Source organism: Nycticebus coucang, chromosome 10, assembly GCF_027406575.1.
Source record: "Nycticebus coucang isolate mNycCou1 chromosome 10, mNycCou1.pri, whole genome shotgun sequence".
Classification (NCBI taxonomy): domain Eukaryota; kingdom Metazoa; phylum Chordata; class Mammalia; order Primates; family Lorisidae; genus Nycticebus; species Nycticebus coucang.
Window position 1 is genome coordinate 80,565,120 of NC_069789.1, and position 19,171 is coordinate 80,584,290.

Genomic DNA, 19,171 nt, shown 5'->3' on the forward strand with positions numbered 1-19,171 from the left:
TGGACTGAGCTCACAGGTTAGAGACCAGCCTGAGCAAGAGTGAGACCCCATCTCTAAAAATAGCCAGGTGTTGTGGTGGGCACCTGTAGGCGCAGCTACTCAGGAGGCTAAGGCAAGAAAATCGCTTGAGCCCAAGAGTTTGAGGTTGCTGTGAGCTATGACATCACAGCACTCTACTAAGTGTGACAAAGTGAGACTCTGTCTCAAAAAATAGAATACCCAAGTTACCTAGAATAGGAAAAGAAGAACAATGTCAATGAAGAAATGAGAGAGCCATGAGACTAACACAGAAGGGACACAGTGCCTGCTTACGGAGGGAGATGCAAATCACAGCTAAGTGGGTACAGAGCAGGTTGACTGTCCCCTGAGAAGCCACACAGGTCTTGAGCTTGTTCCCGTAAGACAGAACATCATGGCAAAAACTGGTGAAAGGCAGGAAGGATATAAACAAGGCAGGGCAACAGCAAGGCAAAGAAACAGAGCAAGAGGCTTTGAGATCAGACAGGCCTGGCTGGGGTGAAGGAACCCCAGGTGACAGCAATGAGACAGCAAGGCCACCAGGCACTGGGACAAGGAAGAAAAGAGCTGGCAATGGAAGTCTGGAAGGCCGTACATTAGAGCTGAAGAGCTCCTCCTGCCACATCAACAAGGAAAAAGTTTGTCCAAAGGTCCTTTAGATCAGGAGAAAGAACTGGAGAAAAATTATTCACTCAAACACATGACAAGAGACCACAGCAGGGATAAACTTGAGGGTAGAAGAAGTTAAGTTGTGAAGCTCTTGCAGTGAATGGATCTACTAATGATGACCTAGACAAGGGGAGAGATGACAGAAGGAGGCAGGGAGACCAATTCTCCTTGAGGGTTGATGAAGACATCAGGTACAACAGAAAAGTCTAGATGACAGGAAAGATGATAAAATTCAAACAAATTCTCAAGCTTGTAGATTCTTGAGAGATCACTGAACAGAGGGGTCCTTAAATGTGGGCCACAGGCTCACTTGATAAAAGATACGAACCCTTTCTCTGGTAGGAAATGCTCTTACATACAAACTTATAACATCATGGCAAGCAATGTAATATTCGCTAAAGTTCATCCATCCAAACCTTTCAGGCTACACGTGAATAAACTGCAGCCAGGACTATTAGGCGGCTCACCTTGGTCCCTCTGCAGACACGGGAGGGTGGGGAGCAGATCCTCGTATTCCTGACAGACTTCAAGGTCTTTTTCCTTTAATCACACAGGCTACTGATGCCACTGATAAACATGATGATGTTGGAAAAGGTGTCATTTTACCATTCAAAGAGAAAACATCAAGAAGGTAGAAAAAAATTAAATAAAAATCAAAGTATGAGAAGTTACCGTTTCTGGAATGTCCTTTTGTATTTACTCAAAAACAAAGCAAAACAACAAAAAGAAAAACTTACACTTCTTCTAATCCCTTGACATTTTTGTTTGTTGTTTGTTTTTAATATATGATTAATTTAGAGAAGGGAATTCTTGTCAAAAATCATCAAATACACTATCTTTCCTCCCTCCTTTCACATAAATACAGAGACGATCATCTCAGCTTGCCCTGCTGGGAAATGGGTGTGCCCCCAAAGAGCAAGCCAGAACCATGAGTAACATAAGGGCTGAGTCCCAGTCCTTTCTATGATAAATTCATTTTGAAGTGTCCATCCAGGCAGGGGGACCAGTAAATTCTTAGGGTTTGAGTGTCCCCAGCAGAGAGAAAGTCACTTTTGGCCAGGGGTCAGGGGTTAGAGATCCTAATGAGTTGGGGAGAAGCAAAGGCCACTTCCCTCAGAGCAATTTACAGAAAGACAGGGCAACCCAACTCTGGAGCAGTTTACAGAGACAAGCTAAGGTTTCTCCCAGGAAGGCAAAGGCCTTTGAATCCTTTCAGCAGAATCCCTGATAAAGAAAGCGAGCTGCTAAGGAAACACAACTGCCACGCTATCTGCATTCAAGAGTTCTTCCTAGGATAATATACAGTATGGAGGACACAGATGAAATATAGATGCACATATTCTTTGATGCAACTTCAAGCAGGAATAGATTTGACCCACTGGCAGACACACGTATGGACAGGTCATAAACCATAAGCCTGTGCCTACCTTCTTCATGAGCTGCAAAAGTTCTTATTATTCTTATTTCTTAGTCTTTCTCTTCTCTTCCATATTACCTCTCCAGCCCAGCAGCTCCCAGGAACACCATCAAATTTTAATAGGTTCCCTTCTCCACTCCACCCATGGCCTGAATATAGATAAGTACATAAGGTACACCTATGACTCCTTCTACTGACAAGCAGAAGAATGGGAAGGAGAGAGACAGGGGAAAGCACCAGCAGCAACTAAAGTACCAGACACTTTCATGTATGCAATTCCTCTTCATCTCTTCAACAGTCCTATAAGACAGTATTGCTATCTCTTTTTAAATTAAGACTCAGGAAGGTTAAGCAGCGGCTGCTACAGTCATACCACCAATAAGGATCAGTGCCAAGATTCAATCAATTCTGGTCTGGCTGGGCTTTCCACTCCAACACACCCTCTCTCACTGGAATTGATTGAGTTTGACTGTCAGACTGCCAGCTACACATCAGCATTAAAAATCTACTATAAACTCAGCATCAAATATAAGTACTGTGTGTACGCGCATGCTCACAAGCCTGGGAAGGAATGGGAAGAAGGGGAATAAAATGAAAAAGATAAAAAGGTAGAGTCTCCACCACAAGAATTTAATGACATAGTAGATAATTACAAGAAATTATTTTAAAAGATCATAATCAGCACAGAAAAAAATAAGGAAAAGAAAAATAAATAAACAGTATTATGAGGTTTAATATGTAGGAAACATAAAATAAAGGAGAAAAGTAAACAAATCTTTTATTACAATAAACATTAATGTGCTATGTTTTCTCAAAAGAGAAAGACTCGAATAAGTTATCAGAAATCAATACAAACCACACACACCAATCATGGGATTGTGATTATGTAAGCAGCAAGGCATGGGAAGTAAGCAAGGAAATAGGAAATAAAAATGGATCTAACCTGGAATGAGAATTCACAAAAAGGTAAGGAGAGAAAAACAAGACCACATACATTAGCTTTCCATTGTTACTGTTCAGACCCCACTGATGACTGTACCTTATAGATTTATACTCATTTTATTATCATTAGATCAATGTAATTATTCAACTGTACTTTAAAAATTCTATCTTAGGGCAGCACCTGTGGCTCAGTGAGTAGGACACCGGCTCTATATACCAAGGGTGGCTGGTTCATACCCAGCCCCGGCCAAACTGCAATATATATATATATAGATAGATAGATAGATAGATAGGTAGATATAGATATAGATATATAGATATCTCCGGACATTGTGGCGAGCGCCTATAGTCCCAGCTACTTGGGAGGCTGAAGCAAGAGACTCACCTAAGCCCAAGAGCTGGAGGTTGCTGTGAGCTGTGATGCCACAGCACTCTACCAAGGGTAACAAAGTGAGACTCTGGAAAAAAAGTCCTGAGTGTCTCCATCCATTTGGGCTGCTACTACAAAAAATCATAGATTAGGTGAAAAGATAGAAGTAAAAACTTCTTTCTTAGATAAACTAAGAGCTCTGACTACAGATCAAATATGAAGTGATTCCTAGACCATGAAGCCTGCTAAATAGACTGAATATTTGTATGTCCCCAAAATCCATATGTTGCAATCTAATCCCTAGTGTGATGGTATTTGGACATGGGCTCTTTGGGAGTTTATTAGGTCATGAGGACTCTACTCTTACATGGGATTAGTGCCCTTATAAAAGAGATCTCAGAGAGCTCCTGCAGCCCTTCTGCCATGTTGAGGACACAGACAGCTTTCTATAAATCAAGAAAAGGATCCTTACAAGACACTGGATAAGCCTTGATTATGGACTTCTCAGCCTCTAGAACCTTGAGAAATGAATTTATAAGCTACCTAATCTTTGATTTTTTTGTAGTAGCAGCCCAAATGGATGGAGACACTCAAGATTTAGTACATTCTAGGAGCTAGTGTGATCCAGTACTAGTAACAACAGCCTACAAATGCAAGGGCATCAACTTCACCTCAACTATATCAAGAATTTCTGTGTGGCATAGAGTAACTCAGGAAACACATTTGCTCATTCTGTGCCTCCCTTTCCTCATTAATAAACTAAGGAATAGTAATAGATACTATGTGTATTTATTGAAAATCTACTATCTGCAAAGCTCTCTTTAAAGTGCTTTACAAACATATCAGTTAATTGTCATAAAATTACACATAAATATCCTGAATCTTTAATTTCCCAATGAGGAAACTGAAGTTCATAGGCTAAATAACTTGCTCAGTTTCATAGAGCCAGAATCAGACTTCAAATACAGAACTCTGTAATTCCAGATCCTTTGTTCCTTTCATCCTGCCAGGCTATCTTGTGTTGTAACTCTAGCCTATTTTAAAAGGCTAAATGGACAATATTACTAAAATGACTTCAAGATCAAAATGCTAAAGAAAATTCAATAATCTGCTGTCCTTTTAATCATCTTTAGTAGAATACATTTTATCAGTAATTAAAACCAAGCAGTAAGTTTCATATTCCTGTGGATAGATTGCAACATACCAACAGACACATACTTTTTTACCTTTCTTAGTTAAGACGCATCAGGAATTAAAAAAAAAAAAAAACATCCAGAGCAGGCAGCCAGTGGGACATACAAGTTAGGTGGGCAGTACAACATCATGGTTAAGAATCCGGGCTCCAGAATCAGACAACCTCATGTGAATCCTGACTCCGCCAACTGCTAGCAGAATGATAGGGGAAAATTACTGAGCCACCTTTGTCCTAGTTTCCTCATCAAGTGGTGATAATGATGATATCTACTTCATAAGGTGTTGCAAGAATTAAGTATAAAAACACATCAAAATGTTTACTGCAGTGATTAGCACTGACCATCAACTATTCATTAAGCCAGCAGTACTGAATAACCAGGTAGTCCAACCTTTTGTCTATTCTTCTCCTCTCCGCCTCCTGACCTGGCATCACTACAAGGGCCAGGTACTGAAGTAAGGAGCCCTTTTGGGTGGGCACGGTGGCTTACACCTGTAATCTTAGCACTCTGGGAAGCCAAGGTGGGAGGATTGCTTGAGGTCAAGAGTTCAAGACCAGCCTGAACAAGAGCAAGATCCCATGTCTATTAAAAATAGAGAAATGAGCTGGTCATTGTGGTGCATGACTGTAGTCCTAGCTACTTGGGAGGCTGAAGCAGGAGGATTGTTTGTGCCCAGGAGTTGGAGATTGCAGTGAGCTATGATGATGCCACTGTACTCTTATCTGGGGCAACAAAGTTCGAGACTCTGTCTCAAAAAACTAAAAAAAGAATAAAGGAGACCATTTCTAGACCATTACATAGAAAACTCATATAAATGTAAAGAAGGCTAAAAAATTTGGGCAACGCTTTCTGAAACTTGAAACCAAACTGGCCTCTTCCCATCAAAAAGGATAGCTTTCCTGGATTCAATTACGGAACCCCATATAGACAGCAAGTCATAAACTGCAGCAAGGAGCAACATAATGGACATCCCCAAGGACCACTCCATTACTGTGGTCACAATAATAAATCCTTTTCCAAAGACCCGTGACAATCATTTATTTACGACTAACACTAATCTATTTGCTGTAGCTATACACAGCACAAAATCAAACTTCTGATTTCAAGCTTCCTTGTGCAAGCTAAGGATAAAAAAGGCATTCGTAAACTGAAAAGCTAGTTTCCCCTCTAAAACTGGTGCCTGATTTTGCATTTTTCGGCCACAGACTTTGGAGTTTGATGGATGTTAACCAGCAGTGATGTCCAAACTGACATGGACATTTTATAAATAGCCTCAGCTGGCTGACTACCTCTGGGCTTTGCTATCTTGTAGAGAAAAAGACAAGCAACACAAAAATAAAATGAAATCAACCATTTGTTCTCATTCTTATCTTCAAAGCTTGATCGAAAGAAGTAGCAGAAAGGGTTCAAGGGCTACACTCCACCAGCATCTAGCGTGTCAGCATTACCATGTTAGAGAAGAATGAAACCACATTCCCAGGGAACTTTCATCTCACTTTCATCTCATTCTGTTCCTGCTCCTCCTGCTGCTCATCAGTCCTTGTACGAGGAAACCACTCAATAAAAAGTGGATAGATGGACAAACAGAAAGCTGGATAGCTTATTTATTTATAGCACATTTATTCCTAGTCTTTTATCTTGATCAAATGGTGTTGAACTAACATTAAAATGATCTCTCTGCATCAGACTTAAAGCCCCTCGAGGGCAGGTATCTTATTATTTATCCTTTCAGCTCCAATACTTAGTAAAATGCTTTGTACATGCATAGTATTTCTCGAATCACTGGAAGAAGCGCCTAATTCACAACATGCTCTATCTATGATGGCTTTTAACCAGAGTTGAATTAGGATCCAGATTCAGCATCATGATGTGTCATGGGCTTAGGGAGCAAGGAGAAGAGAGACATCCCATAAACAAGCATGTGGGTTGGCTTGATCTTTTGACTATTGTTCTATCAGGAAAATAAAAATCATAATAATCATATAGCAATGTTCTCAGCAAAACATTTTTAAAATAATTTCTCTGCTGAACATCAAAAATAAAAGCCCACACACTCATCAATTCTTACCCATTATGTGAATCAGTAGGAGATGCCTGGAGTGTGATCTCAGAGGGCAGGGACTATGTCTCTACTCTGGGCAGGTTAACAAATCTTTTAGCATATAATGGGCTAGATTATACAGTCTTTAGACTGGGTTTTGGTACAGCTCCAAGAGGTTAAACAAAATTATAGTTGAGGGGCAAGGCTAGAAGAAGACAGGAGGGAAGAGAGGAGTTCTTTGAGGACTTTAATTCCACGTCCCAGATTCTGAACAGACACGGGAGTTATTCAGGGAAGTTGTTCCAACTTCTTAACAGACATTGCACCTCTCCTGCAAATCTGTTCACTTTCCCTGTTTCAAAGCATTCAATGGCCTCTCACAAATATCCGTGGAGATGCCACCAGGCACTGAATGATGTGGCCCCCTGCGTCCTTTCCAACACCCTCAGGTTACTATCCCAGTAGGCCCTGCGAGCCTTCTTTCTGTTTCCCAGATCTGCACACCTGCCCTACCCTCTGCCTAGAGCTCTCCAAATCCTGGCCCCTTCTCCCTTCTCTTCTCATTCTTGCTAAATGCAACTGGGTCTTTAGCTGTCAGCACCACCTTCCATTTCCAGGCCCTCCTCCCCTCAGAGTAGGATAGCATTCCCAAGAAAAGTTCTCCTCACACTCTAACACATGTCTTTTGCAGCACTTTATATACCACTCAATTTAACTTTAATTTAATATCTGTCTTCTCTGCTAGACAGCAAGCTCTACGGCAATGGAAACCACGTCTCTGCCCACTTCTATATCCCTGGGAGTCAGCACAGTGACTGCACACAGGATGTGCCTAATATTGGCTGCCTCCCTCCTTCCTTCTCTCCTGTCTTCTCCCAACTTTTCCTATGTCTTCCCTGACCCCACAGTTCAAAGTTTCATCCAAGGGTATTAGGCACACTCAGGCCTGAGTGGGCTTTATCCTCTTTGTCTCCCCTTCACCCAAAGTTTTGATGAAGATTCAATAGCAAAGATACCCAAAACCCAATTAGTTTCTGCTCAGTTTCAGTTTGAGTCCCCCCCTGTGGCCAGTTACACAGACCTGGACTAAGGAAGGACCCGCTCCCCAAGGACCAGTTGGGCACAGGAGGATGGTGGGGCAGGAGGTGAGATGCCAGGGACCCCACAGTGATGTAAATCATTGTGAATGCGTGGTAGATGTGACCTGAAATAGGAAGCAGCTACACCTGTCACACCTGTCACTCTGCCTCCCAGTCAGTCTTAGCGTTGGAGGCCACACAGAAAAGTCGTGGCCTTGAGGTCCCTTCCTAACCATTCCATCTCCAAGGCCCAGGCTCCTGACGGAAGAGTGGCAAGTGAGAAGGAGGAAGATGAAAGACGAGGGGGAGGAAACCAGCGCTCAGTCTTCCTCTCAGCTCTCCTTGGGTGAGGACAGGAGCTCTGAGCAGGGCTCTGACTGGACATCCCTGCTCAAGGAAGAAGGCACTGTCTTCAGCGCTCCTTGGTAACATCCAGATGAGGGAGAACAGGACCAGCCCCCGGGGACCTGTGTGTGTGTTTTGTGGGCCATGAGGAGGGCAGTGGGGAGAGCACAGAAGACATAGAAAGGAAACACAAAACACATAGGCATCTAGAAAATGTAACATGTCCATTGTTAATAAAGTTTAGAGGTCATTTTATTCTAGGAATTCTTTTGTTCTTACTGATAGTAACTGCAGGAGATTTTGACTAATTTGATGAAATTAGATATATTACTAAAAGGAAATAAGATACATCCTATTTTCAAGTTATAATAAACTTCTCTCTGGAAACAAAATAATAGCTAGTGGAATATTTTAAATGTGCCATGGTTTCAGAATTTGCAGTAGGTTTCAGTGAAATTTGTTCCTGTGGTTTCAGGTTTTATAGAGATAAATCACTATTCCTAATGAAGTCTACAGAACCATAGTAGTTTGAATACTTTTTTTTTTTTTTGTAGAGACAGAGTCTTACTTTATGGCCCTCAGTAGAGTGCTGTGGCCTCACACAGCTCACAGCAACCTCCAACTCCTGGGCTTAAGCGATTCTCTTGCCTCAGCCTCCCGAGTAGCTGGGACTACAGGCGCCCGCCACAACGCCCGGCTATTTTTTGGTTGCAGTTTGGCCGGGGCCGGGCTTGAACCCGTCACCCTCGGTATATGGGGCCGGCGCCCTACCCACTGAGCCACAGGCACTATATGCTGTTTTTTAAGACACTCAGGTTGCTTTATGTGTATGTTAATATTTATCTTCATAATATCACTGTCTTGGAGGGAAAAGGTATGATTGTTCACTGATTTGGTTTTTGTTTTTTTTTTTGAGACAGAGTCTCATTAGATCGCCCTTGGTAGAGTGCTGTGGCATCACAGCTCACAGCAACCTCAAACTCCTGGACTCAAGCGTTCTCCTGCCTCAGCATCCCAAATAGCTGGGACTACAAGCGCCCACCACAACACCTGGCCATTTTTTTTTTTTTTGTAGTTGTCATGGTTGTTCAGAAGGCCTAGGCTGGGCTCAAACCCACCAGCCCCAGTGCATGTGGCTAGCACCCCAACCACTGTGCTACAGGCACCAAGCCGATTGATTTGATATCTTGCTTGGTCATTTTTCAAAACACTTTTGGGACAGAGGCTGTGCTGTTCAGTAGATATAGCATGGGCTTTGGAATAGTTGATAATAGAATAAAAATGGCAGTTCCTCCCCTGAGCAACTAATTGGCCTTGAGCAAGTGACTTAGCCTATTTGAGTTTTGGGTTTCTCATCTGTGAAATGGAGATATTATCTGCCTTGCCTTAGGTTTCTATGTTTAAAATAATACACACCAGTGTCCCTATAGTTTATAAAGGCTTCTACATTTAAAATAAGACATCTGAGCTCCTGGTTAAATGGAGCTGCCAGCATCAACACCAGCATCAGTGTTATCCTATTTACTTGTCACAAGACCTGTGGAGGCAGCTGGGCAGCAGTTACTTTCATTTCATGACATTTCACAAAGGAAACCAAAGCTAAGACAGTTTCCCTATCACCTGGTACCACAGAGAACGTGTATCAAGGGCCAGGACCTGAACCGAGAGCCCCTGAATGGCTCAATCCACTAGATTCGACCCTGCTTCCAGGTAAGTTGCACATACATATTCCAACCAGAGAAACAAAGTCTTATTTCTGAACACCCTCAACTTGATGGCCAAAAATCCAAGCAAGAAGCTACAGATTCCCACTGCCAGGAGCAGAGGAGCATAACCACAAGAAAGTGTGGAATCTGGAGGTACACAAACCAGGACCCAAGCCCCAGCTCCCCACACCCCATGTATAAGACCCTGGACATACTGCCCAGCACCTCCCTTTTCTCTTCTGAGAAAAATATGGTAAGGGAAAGCCAGACAAAGTTATCGTTCTCCAAAATCTAAGATGCAGTGACTGTGCTCTAGAAACCTGAGGTTTAACTTGTCTCTGCATGTTCTCTCTGAAACCAGCACACCCTCTTCTTCTTCTCAACATCCCCACTGCCCTACCTCACGCCTTCCCTTTGTGAACTAAAATAAAATCTTAAGGCTCCCCGTCGCTGACCAACTAGACCCTCTCTTGGCCAAGGGGATCCCCTAAAACTGAATGACTAGCCCTGGGGAAGGAGATCAGACATGCCTCATCACGTCTTCCCCGCCTCCTTAAAGATGTCCTTGGACTCATTACCAGGCCTAAGGCTGTGCAAGACATACCTTTAGGTCCTCAGTATATACAACAAACCAATTGAGTCTGGGCCTAGTCCAGTTTGTCTCTGGTTAACAGATCCCCATCTTAATTCAAGCATTCCTTTTTGCTGACTCTTGGTCTAAAAGACAAAGCCTAACTCTTTCAACCACTGTCACCTAAACAATCTTAAAGCCATCTCTAACCTGTAAGCTCCTGCTTTGAGATGTCCCACCTTTTGGGGCCAAACCAATGTATGCCTTCCACATGTTGATGTATGACTTTACCTGTCCCCCTAAAATGTATAAAACCAACCTGTAAACCTCCAACACCATGTCCACTTGCTCAAGGTTTCACGGGGTTTCACGGGTACAGCTCCGCATCACAATCCTCAGAATAAATCTCTTTAAAATTCTTTTGCAGAGTAAGGTTTATTCTCTGTTGACACCTTTGGTGACCAGTCTGCACTCACTGCATCTGCCAGTTACTGGCTACAGTGACACACACACTAGAGCTGTTGCACTTTCATATCGATACAAGCTGCGGATATTTACAACGTAGACACAAGGCACAAATCTCCACCCAGGTGAGGCATATTTTGTCCACAAAACAGACACATAAACACTCCCTTTAATTCTCCATTTTACCTTGTAAATCCATAGAATAGACATTTATGCTCTCTCCATCTCATGCAAACATGCCTCGGATTCTTCACGCCTACCTCCCTCTTAAACACACACACACAGACACACACACACACACGCATGAGCGTGCACGCATCTAACTGCCCTAGAACAGGAGCTGCAGGCGCAGGAGGGTGGTCTTGCCTGATTTATTTCCCTGTATGACACTTAGTGAATGCAAAACCCGAAGAAAACAAAAAACCCCAAACCAAACTACACAGGGATTTTGAAACTTCTTTCACTTTTTCTGCCTTTTCCTCCTTTTTGTTGGTACCAAAGCCAGTTCCCGCCCCACTCATTTCTCTCCATATTAAGCTCTGTCAATGCATGTGGCTTTCCCGAAAGAGAGACCCTCCCCACATCAAGGTCTTACACTTAGAACATAGCAGGTGTTCAACAAATATCTGTTTAGTGAATCAATGATGCATCTCAATATAGGGAAAAAACAGGTATTACCTACCACCCAAGGAGTAATTCCAACTCAAGTGTTCACCAACTACTAACTGGCACTGGTGTTGGGTGCCCCCCGAGGGAACTAGGTTAATCCCAGCATAGAGCTAAGAAGAGTCTTTTAAGTGTCACGTTTTCTCTTTTGCCCACCTCTCCCCCAAATCAAAATTCTGTGTTCTAACCGTATCTTTTCCATATTCACCCATCTTAGGAGAAATGCAGTGGGAACAGAAATAATGTTCTGATAAAAGGCGATGCTGTGAGTACCATTTGTGCTCCCACAGCACAGAGCTAGAAATGAAGAAACAGCCGGGAGGAGGAGGCTGACAGAGGAGAGTCACCAACTACCGGCAGAAAGAATGGAAATACAGCAAAGGCTAGAGGGCTGGCAGAACTCCCCCATCGGCTTCTGCTGACTCAGCCCGGCTGAGTAGCCCTGAGACGCTCTCATCGCCCCACTCAGCCTCAGTTTCCCCATCTCTCCATGAAAAGCCTTCATGCCTCTTCCCTTCACCTTCCCTTGCTTCCCACATCCCCACTTCCCTCACCTCAAGCAGAAAGGACAAGGAAGAGACAAGTCTGTACAACCCTGCCAGGCTCACTGGCACAGCAATGCTGTATAAATAGCCTGGGTTGTTATACCATGCTGTATTAATGTCCAGTGCTATCATACCAGGCTGTAATTCGTACCCAGTGCTCTCTTACCATGCTGTATTAATACCCAGTGCTATCGTACCATGCTGTATTAATATCCAGTGCTATCATATCATACTATATTAATACCCAGTGCTATCATACCATACTATATTAATACCCAGTGCTATCATACCATACTACATTAATAACCAGTGCTACCATACCATGCTGTATTAGTACCCAGTTCTATCATACTCTGTTATATTAACACTCAATGTTATCATACCATGCTGTATTATAAATAGTCCATGCTATCCTACCATGCTGTATTAACACCCAGTGCAATCATACCATGGTGTATTAATACCCAGTTTTGCATACTCTGCTCTAGTAACCAGTGCTGTCATACCATGCTGTATAAATAGCCCATGATATCATACCATACTGTATTAATACCCAGTGCTATCATACTCTGCTATATTAACACCCAGTGCTATAGTACCATGCTGTATTAACACCCAATACTATCATACTATGACCACAGGGATCTAAATCAAGCTGGGGGCTGAGGACTGTAGTCACAATTCCACCCCCATATTCTCAGCCCAGAGACAGTGTGCCCAGGGGAAAACTCTGTTTTCCTCGATCTTCAGCTGCTTGGGAAACGCATGTATTAGGGCGGCCTCCTTACAGAAAACCCTCTAAAAATACCTATCAATATATATTTAGCTCCAGATATCATCCTCCCACCAGCAGACTTCAGGCTAAACCATTCTGTGTGTGCCCCTAGAGAGAAGCTGGGGCTGGAGGACGCCCGCGCCCAGCACTGCTGCAGCCTTCCCTGAGCTTTGCACTTCCCTGCTCCCACTTCCTCGGTCCTTCTTTCTGCCTGGGTATGCACCCACTGTTCTTCTAAACTGCAGCTAAGGATGTGGAGATGGCTCCATGCTCTTTGCTATGCCTTTCCACAGAGCTGATTCCAGGGTAAAAAAGAAAAAGACTCCTGCAGCACCCAGAATGGGGTAGAACTCAGCATTCTACCCCCTGTCCTAAGCCTTCAGTGGCTCCCCACTGCCCTCTTGTTGAAGTACAAAGTCCTCAACCAACTGGCCCCTGCCAACCCCTCCAGCCTCATCCCTCACTATTCCACTTATCACATTTCCAGAAGTCTCCTATGGTCTGCCTCTTCCTCTCTCTCCAGGCCCGCACCTCCAAGCTTTTGTGACAGCATTCTATCTCACAGAAAATCTCTGTTCTTTCCCTATCCTTCTAAGTCCTATCTAAATGTTACTTCCTTCGAGTAGCTTCCCCCAGTACCCTTCTTCTGGGTTCTCATGGCACGTGGCCTCCCTCCCCCTACTGGGGGACACTGCCCCAGCCCAGCCACACGTAGCACCATGCCTGTCACGCTATGGGTACCCAACACTATCTCTTGAGTGACTGCCTGAGCCCTGGGGTAATGACCGTGGCAAGGAAAGGAGATAGAGCCAGGCGCGGACATACCTGCCCACTCCCCAGAGTTTGCACCACGTACCCCACAGTGAAAGGAACAGTCAGAGCAGGTCGTCCCCTGTTACAAAGCTGGCAAAACTGAAGGCAAAGCATGTCTTGAACTGATTCTCATTTTTTTGATGGGAAAACAGACAATATCACCAAGATTTCAGAATAGATTTGTAATGTCACCATACTTTAACATACAATTGAAAATAAAGATTTCCTAGGTGAAAATGGATGGCTTACTTCTCACTACTTGGCCTGAACCTAAAGATGCACTGGGGAAATAAGAAGAGAAGGCCAAATTGCTCCCGTAGCACAGAAGAGCAGGTGCCACGGGTGTCGTCACTGAGCTTGGGAGACAGTGTGGAGCCGACACCAAAGGCAAACAGGCCTTTTTCAAACCCTGACTTTACCATATGCCAATGGGCCTGGACAATAACCAGGCCTAATAATTCTTACCTTGTGATACCACTTTTAGGATTATATCTATTTATAAATATATGTATTTATAGAAGCCTTTGGCATCTAGTTCAATAAATGGCAACTTTTATGCCAAATGCCTGGTGGTGCAATTCAGCTGCTTTCTCCTGACGCTCTCCCCACCCTGTCTCCATCACTCTCGGAGGTTAAGTATTCAATATTCAGCCCTGCCCCTTCCCCATTACCCAGGAAGCAGTTCCCACGAGGTAACACTGACAAATGAGCACACAGCCCCAGATGACTGGAATCTCGGTACCTCTTCATGGCCTAGGGACTGAGCTCCCAGCTTTCATTTCCCTAACAAAATGACCAGAATGCGAGCAGGCTGGGAAGATACAGTTATAGAAAAGAGAGACACAGATACTATCCGGCTCTGCCAGACCCAGGCTGCCCTCAGCACTCACTTTTGTATCCTATAGACAAATGATTCAGTTCAGCGAGGGCTGATGGAGTTCTGACTATCTGCCAGGCTCTGGGCCTATGAAGATGTACGGAGGTCTGAGGCACAGCCCTCTCCCTCATCTCTCTGTTGTTACCCATGGTTTAGGAGTGTCCTTGAGTTTTTAACCTCCCCACTCATTTGCCCTTCTATTCCAGGTACAATATCTTATTATCAAGACTAATACATAATAGTGACTTCAAATATTTAGGAATTCTCCAGGTGGCTTGACAAGTATTTAGAAATAGCATCTCCTGAGTTGTTCCCAATGCAAGAGAGAGCCCAGTTTCTGTAAGATAAAAGTTTGGTAAAAGAATGGCAAATTCTACTGTCTTTTAGCAGAAATGAGAACATCTTAATAGAACTTCCTTCTGCTTTCAACGTACTAGTTTTTCTGAATTATTGAATGGGTGAATGAATGATTGAACAAATAAGCCAATTAATGAAGAAATCAGCTGGAACCTCTGATCTAGTTTCTGTGCATCAAACCATGCTATTCCTCCAGTTAAGCAGCATGACTCTTGACCACAGAGCAGTGAGTGTGATTCCAAGCCCACAGAGGGAAGGGTTAGTATGGGCACCTGGGGCTCCTGTCCTCTTCAGCACACACATGAGCCTCAGCTTGAGCAGGGCACATCCGCCTGACTATGCATCTCCCTGAGATGATCCCACACTGCTTCAAGGGGACCAAAGGAGCATGTAATCACAGTATGTTAGATCCAGAGTCCTTGGGGTTGTGAGGAATGGATGGTGTGGGAAAAAGAGTGTCAAAGAAAGTACCTAGAGCCAGAAGAAGTGAGATTGGATCCAATGCCACTAGCAAGTCACGTGCCCTCTCTGATCCTCAGTCTCTTCATCTGTGAAATGAGGAGAGCAAGATCCTTTCTACGGGATTGTAAGGACTAGACAAAATAACACATAAATGCACTTCCTAAACCATGAATGCTCAACCTGCAGCCTAACCACACCAATGGTTAGAAGGTCAGAGGTGGCAAGTAGAGTGTGGTGACCCAGGACCCCCCACCTGCCTGTCTCTCAGCCAAGGTCAATGAGAGTAGTTTTACACTGAGCCAGTTGTCTGAGACCTCTGCACCCACCTCCCCATCCTCCCCTCCCAGCACTGAGACTGAGGAGCTGTGCAGCCTCAGCCCCGAGGCGCTGTCGTGCTCCAGTACCTGTCATTCCTCTGTGCACAAGAGGAAAATGGGAGGTGACACCTGGAGATGAAGTGGGAAGGAAGAGCTGTCAGCAGACACTGCTGTGGGTGCAGGTGCCAGGAAGGCAAAGGGGAATGCTGGGTGGCCTGGAGAGGGGCCTGCACAGATCAGGGCTAGAAACATCAGCCCTGGATCTGCCATCAAGAAGCAGCTGATCTTGGGCAAATGACTTTTGCCTTCTGCCCTCCACCCTCCCTGAGGCCTAGATGACCTATCTCTAAGCCTGCTGCGCCTGCCCCACTGGGCTGGAATCACAACATACTTCATGGAATCTAAGACCCCAGCAATTGTAAGATGCCCCCAAATTTTATGTGGAAGGAAGGAGGGAAGGAAGGAAGGAGGAAGGAAGGAAGGGAGTTATAAATTAAACAACATCATGCCACTATTGTAAGGCACAGGTTAATTTCAAAGTTGTTCCAGCATGAAAAATACACCTCTTAGAAGTGACACAGTGTGGCGGAGGAAAGCACTGTGGAATGTGAAACTAAATATGATCATCCATTCCTATAGGATGAACTGCAACCCTCAGCCCCTCGACCCTTCAGCCAGGGTCTCCAAGGTGAGTGCCAAGCCCTTTCCTATAGCACATTCCAGTGCGAATTAAGGAGAGAGAAAGAGAACAGTCCACCCTGGGAAGAGGGTTAAGCAGCAGTCTGGAGGAGGGGCAGGTGCAAGCAGCATCCTCCCAAAGCCAACACACAGAGCCAGTGAAGAGCCACTAAGAAAAGGAGGGCTGTGTAGAGAGGGCAGAGAGGGGGCAAGTGGGCTGGCCAAGCTCAGTGCCTGCACCCACTCCCATGCGCCCCGTGGATACACAGGACGGACCCTCTCAGCTGTGCTGATGAAAGGGCCCAGCTGCCTCCTACAACTCTGCTCCTCTAACCACATAACGACCCTCATTTGAACACAAGGATTACTTGTCTCTTGTAAGTCTTCTTCTGTCTAGTCAAGTGGTCCAGTTCTTCCACCTCCCCTCACCCATCACAGTGCCCAGAACCCCACACCAGAATGGCTGGACTCTCCTTTAGAAGTACTGTGACCTGCCAAATGCCTTAGAAAACATGACATTCCAAAGATGTACGTTGGAGCATCTTTGATAAAATTTATCATAGCAAAAACCAGAAAGCAATCCAAGTGTCAAATAACTGCAAAAAGGAGAAGCAAGCTGTGCACATCTGTTTAATAAACTGCCGGTCCGTCGTTACAGAGTTTACTAAAATACGCAGTAACATGTAACACGCTCACACAATACTGGGCAAAGGCAGTGAAACGACAAGCATTTAAAAGAGAGCTTGGTGAGGGCTGGGAGGAAATATCACAAAATGATCATGAGTTTTGCTTAATTAGTGAACAGTTTTTTTTCCTTCTCTTGACTTTTCTATAATGAACATAGTATAGTTTAAAATAAAACCAAATGGACAGGACAAGAAATTTCAAATGGCCTCTGACACAGGACTGAGCAAGACCAAGAATTTACATAAACATAATGAACAATACACATTACAATACTTTTCTTCTGATAGAATCACAACATTTCTAGAAAGCTCAGATTCTCACATAGGCCTTTTCTAATGTATTATATATTATTTTCTTTTAAGGACACTTGAAATATCACCCAATGTACTTCTGTACGTGGCACTTCTGTAGTACCATGTACCAAGTGTATTTTCATATATAAATCACATTTAAAATGCAGTAGTAGACTTAGAAAAATAACCTCCAGAAAATCATTTTGTGAGGCAACAGATATTTTTAAACGTGCAGTCAACCCTACTTATCTGTTCCCTTCAATCCCTATACTCCCGTCTGTTCCATTTTCAGCATTTTCTCTTCCACTCAATCCCAATTAGCATGGAGGTTAAAAATATGAGTATTGTGTCTATTCCACAAGATAGTAAAGCAGAGGTGATCCTTCCCAAGCCTTACCCTTCTCAACCTCCCCCTAACTAGTCCCTGCGTGAGTTCCTCTTTCCTCCCCTCTCCTCTTGGCCAGTCATCAAAGTGGCTACACATTTCCCCCATCCTCTCCATTCTTGGTCACTCTCTTCTTTTCCCCAGAGGTGTGAGGTACTATCTGCAAGGCCCCTGATAAGGCCACTTCCAGACCATACTGCTTACTGCCACATCTACACAGGCCGGCTCACTGCTCCGGTAGGCACCAAGAGCCATCTGACACTAAGACCAACCAAAAGTCACAAGAGCCCAGGGCAGACATGCCCATCACCACATTCCCCAGGCCTATCACATTTGCTGTCAATGTCACTGGGTCAGCCCAATGTCCTTGTACTATATTTATTTCCAAAGAATGATTAATCTTATATTTAACTAAAATGCACTGCCATCGTATATGCTGCCATGACACCGAGTCAGCCCTAATGCAGTATTACTATATTAATTTCCAAGGAGTGATTTATCAAATGTTTCAACGTGGTTCAATGTTACACTATTAATAAATCTGCAAATCATAAAAAGTTCTGTGTTAGGACATGAGTCTCAAGTATCAGTTTGGAAAATACACCTGGGGTTTTCTCTGGCCCCCCAAAGAAACGGCTCTGGACGGCATCTTTTGGCCCATCTCTTGGGGGTGCCACTCAGCCTAGGGAAAGCTACTTGCTCTAGCAAAAAGGCTCACTGGGAAATGTCACCCCACCCAGAGAAGTGTTGTTTAGCATCCGAGCCAAGCACAGAATGAAAAACCAGAAGCAGCAAACCTGAGAGTCCCGAGGCCTCTGCCTAATGCCATACACATCTCCTCTTGGGGAGCTTCCCTAGGGCCCAGCCCTGGGGGAATCTCAACCTGAACTCTTCCTCTTTTCCTACCCACAGACACTGCCTCTCCACCCTGGGTTCCCTGCCCAGCCACGTTATAACACGAAGGCCCACATGCAAAGAAGGAGGGAGAGGAAGAAGACTCACCCGCTGAGGACCACAATGAAGTCCATGACATTCCAGCCGTTGCGGAGGTACGAGCCCTTATGGAAGATGAACCCCAGGGCCACAATTTTTATCCCAGCTTCAAAGCAAAAGATCCCAATGAAATATGGTTCTGTCTTTTCCTGCGGGAATAAGGTGCAGAGGCACCAGTGAGGGGAGGCCTGTGCTTTATCAGATGCAGACAGAGGCCCACCCAGCCACCTCCTAGATGTCTGTGCTGGGCTGTTCACATGTAGGTGGGAAGTGAGGGTGCTGAAGGGGACCCCAGGCTGGGACTTGCAGAGTACAACAGAGCATGGGAGCACATGGGGGGCGGCTGTGAAACAGGACAGATCTGGGGGTCACACCCAGGGTCTAGACTTCTTCCTCAGGAAGGTCCCTGTTGATCCAGGCTCTGCCCTGAAGGAGTCTCCACAGAGGTGGAAGGTCATCAGGCTGGATCCACCCACCTACACTTTGGATTTTCAGCAATCTGTTTGC

General features: G+C 44.5%; 1 protein-coding gene across 1 annotated transcript in view; it reads right to left on the minus strand.

Moving 5' to 3' along the window:
* Positions 1 to 19,171, minus strand: part of CACNA1E (calcium voltage-gated channel subunit alpha1 E) — a 514,949-nt gene that overhangs the window by 292,535 nt on the left and 203,243 nt on the right. The window contains exon 5 of the mRNA XM_053606843.1: positions 18,674 to 18,813. Coding sequence (XP_053462818.1) covers positions 18,674 to 18,813 — 140 coding nt within the window. The remainder of the gene's footprint in view (positions 1 to 18,673; positions 18,814 to 19,171) is intronic.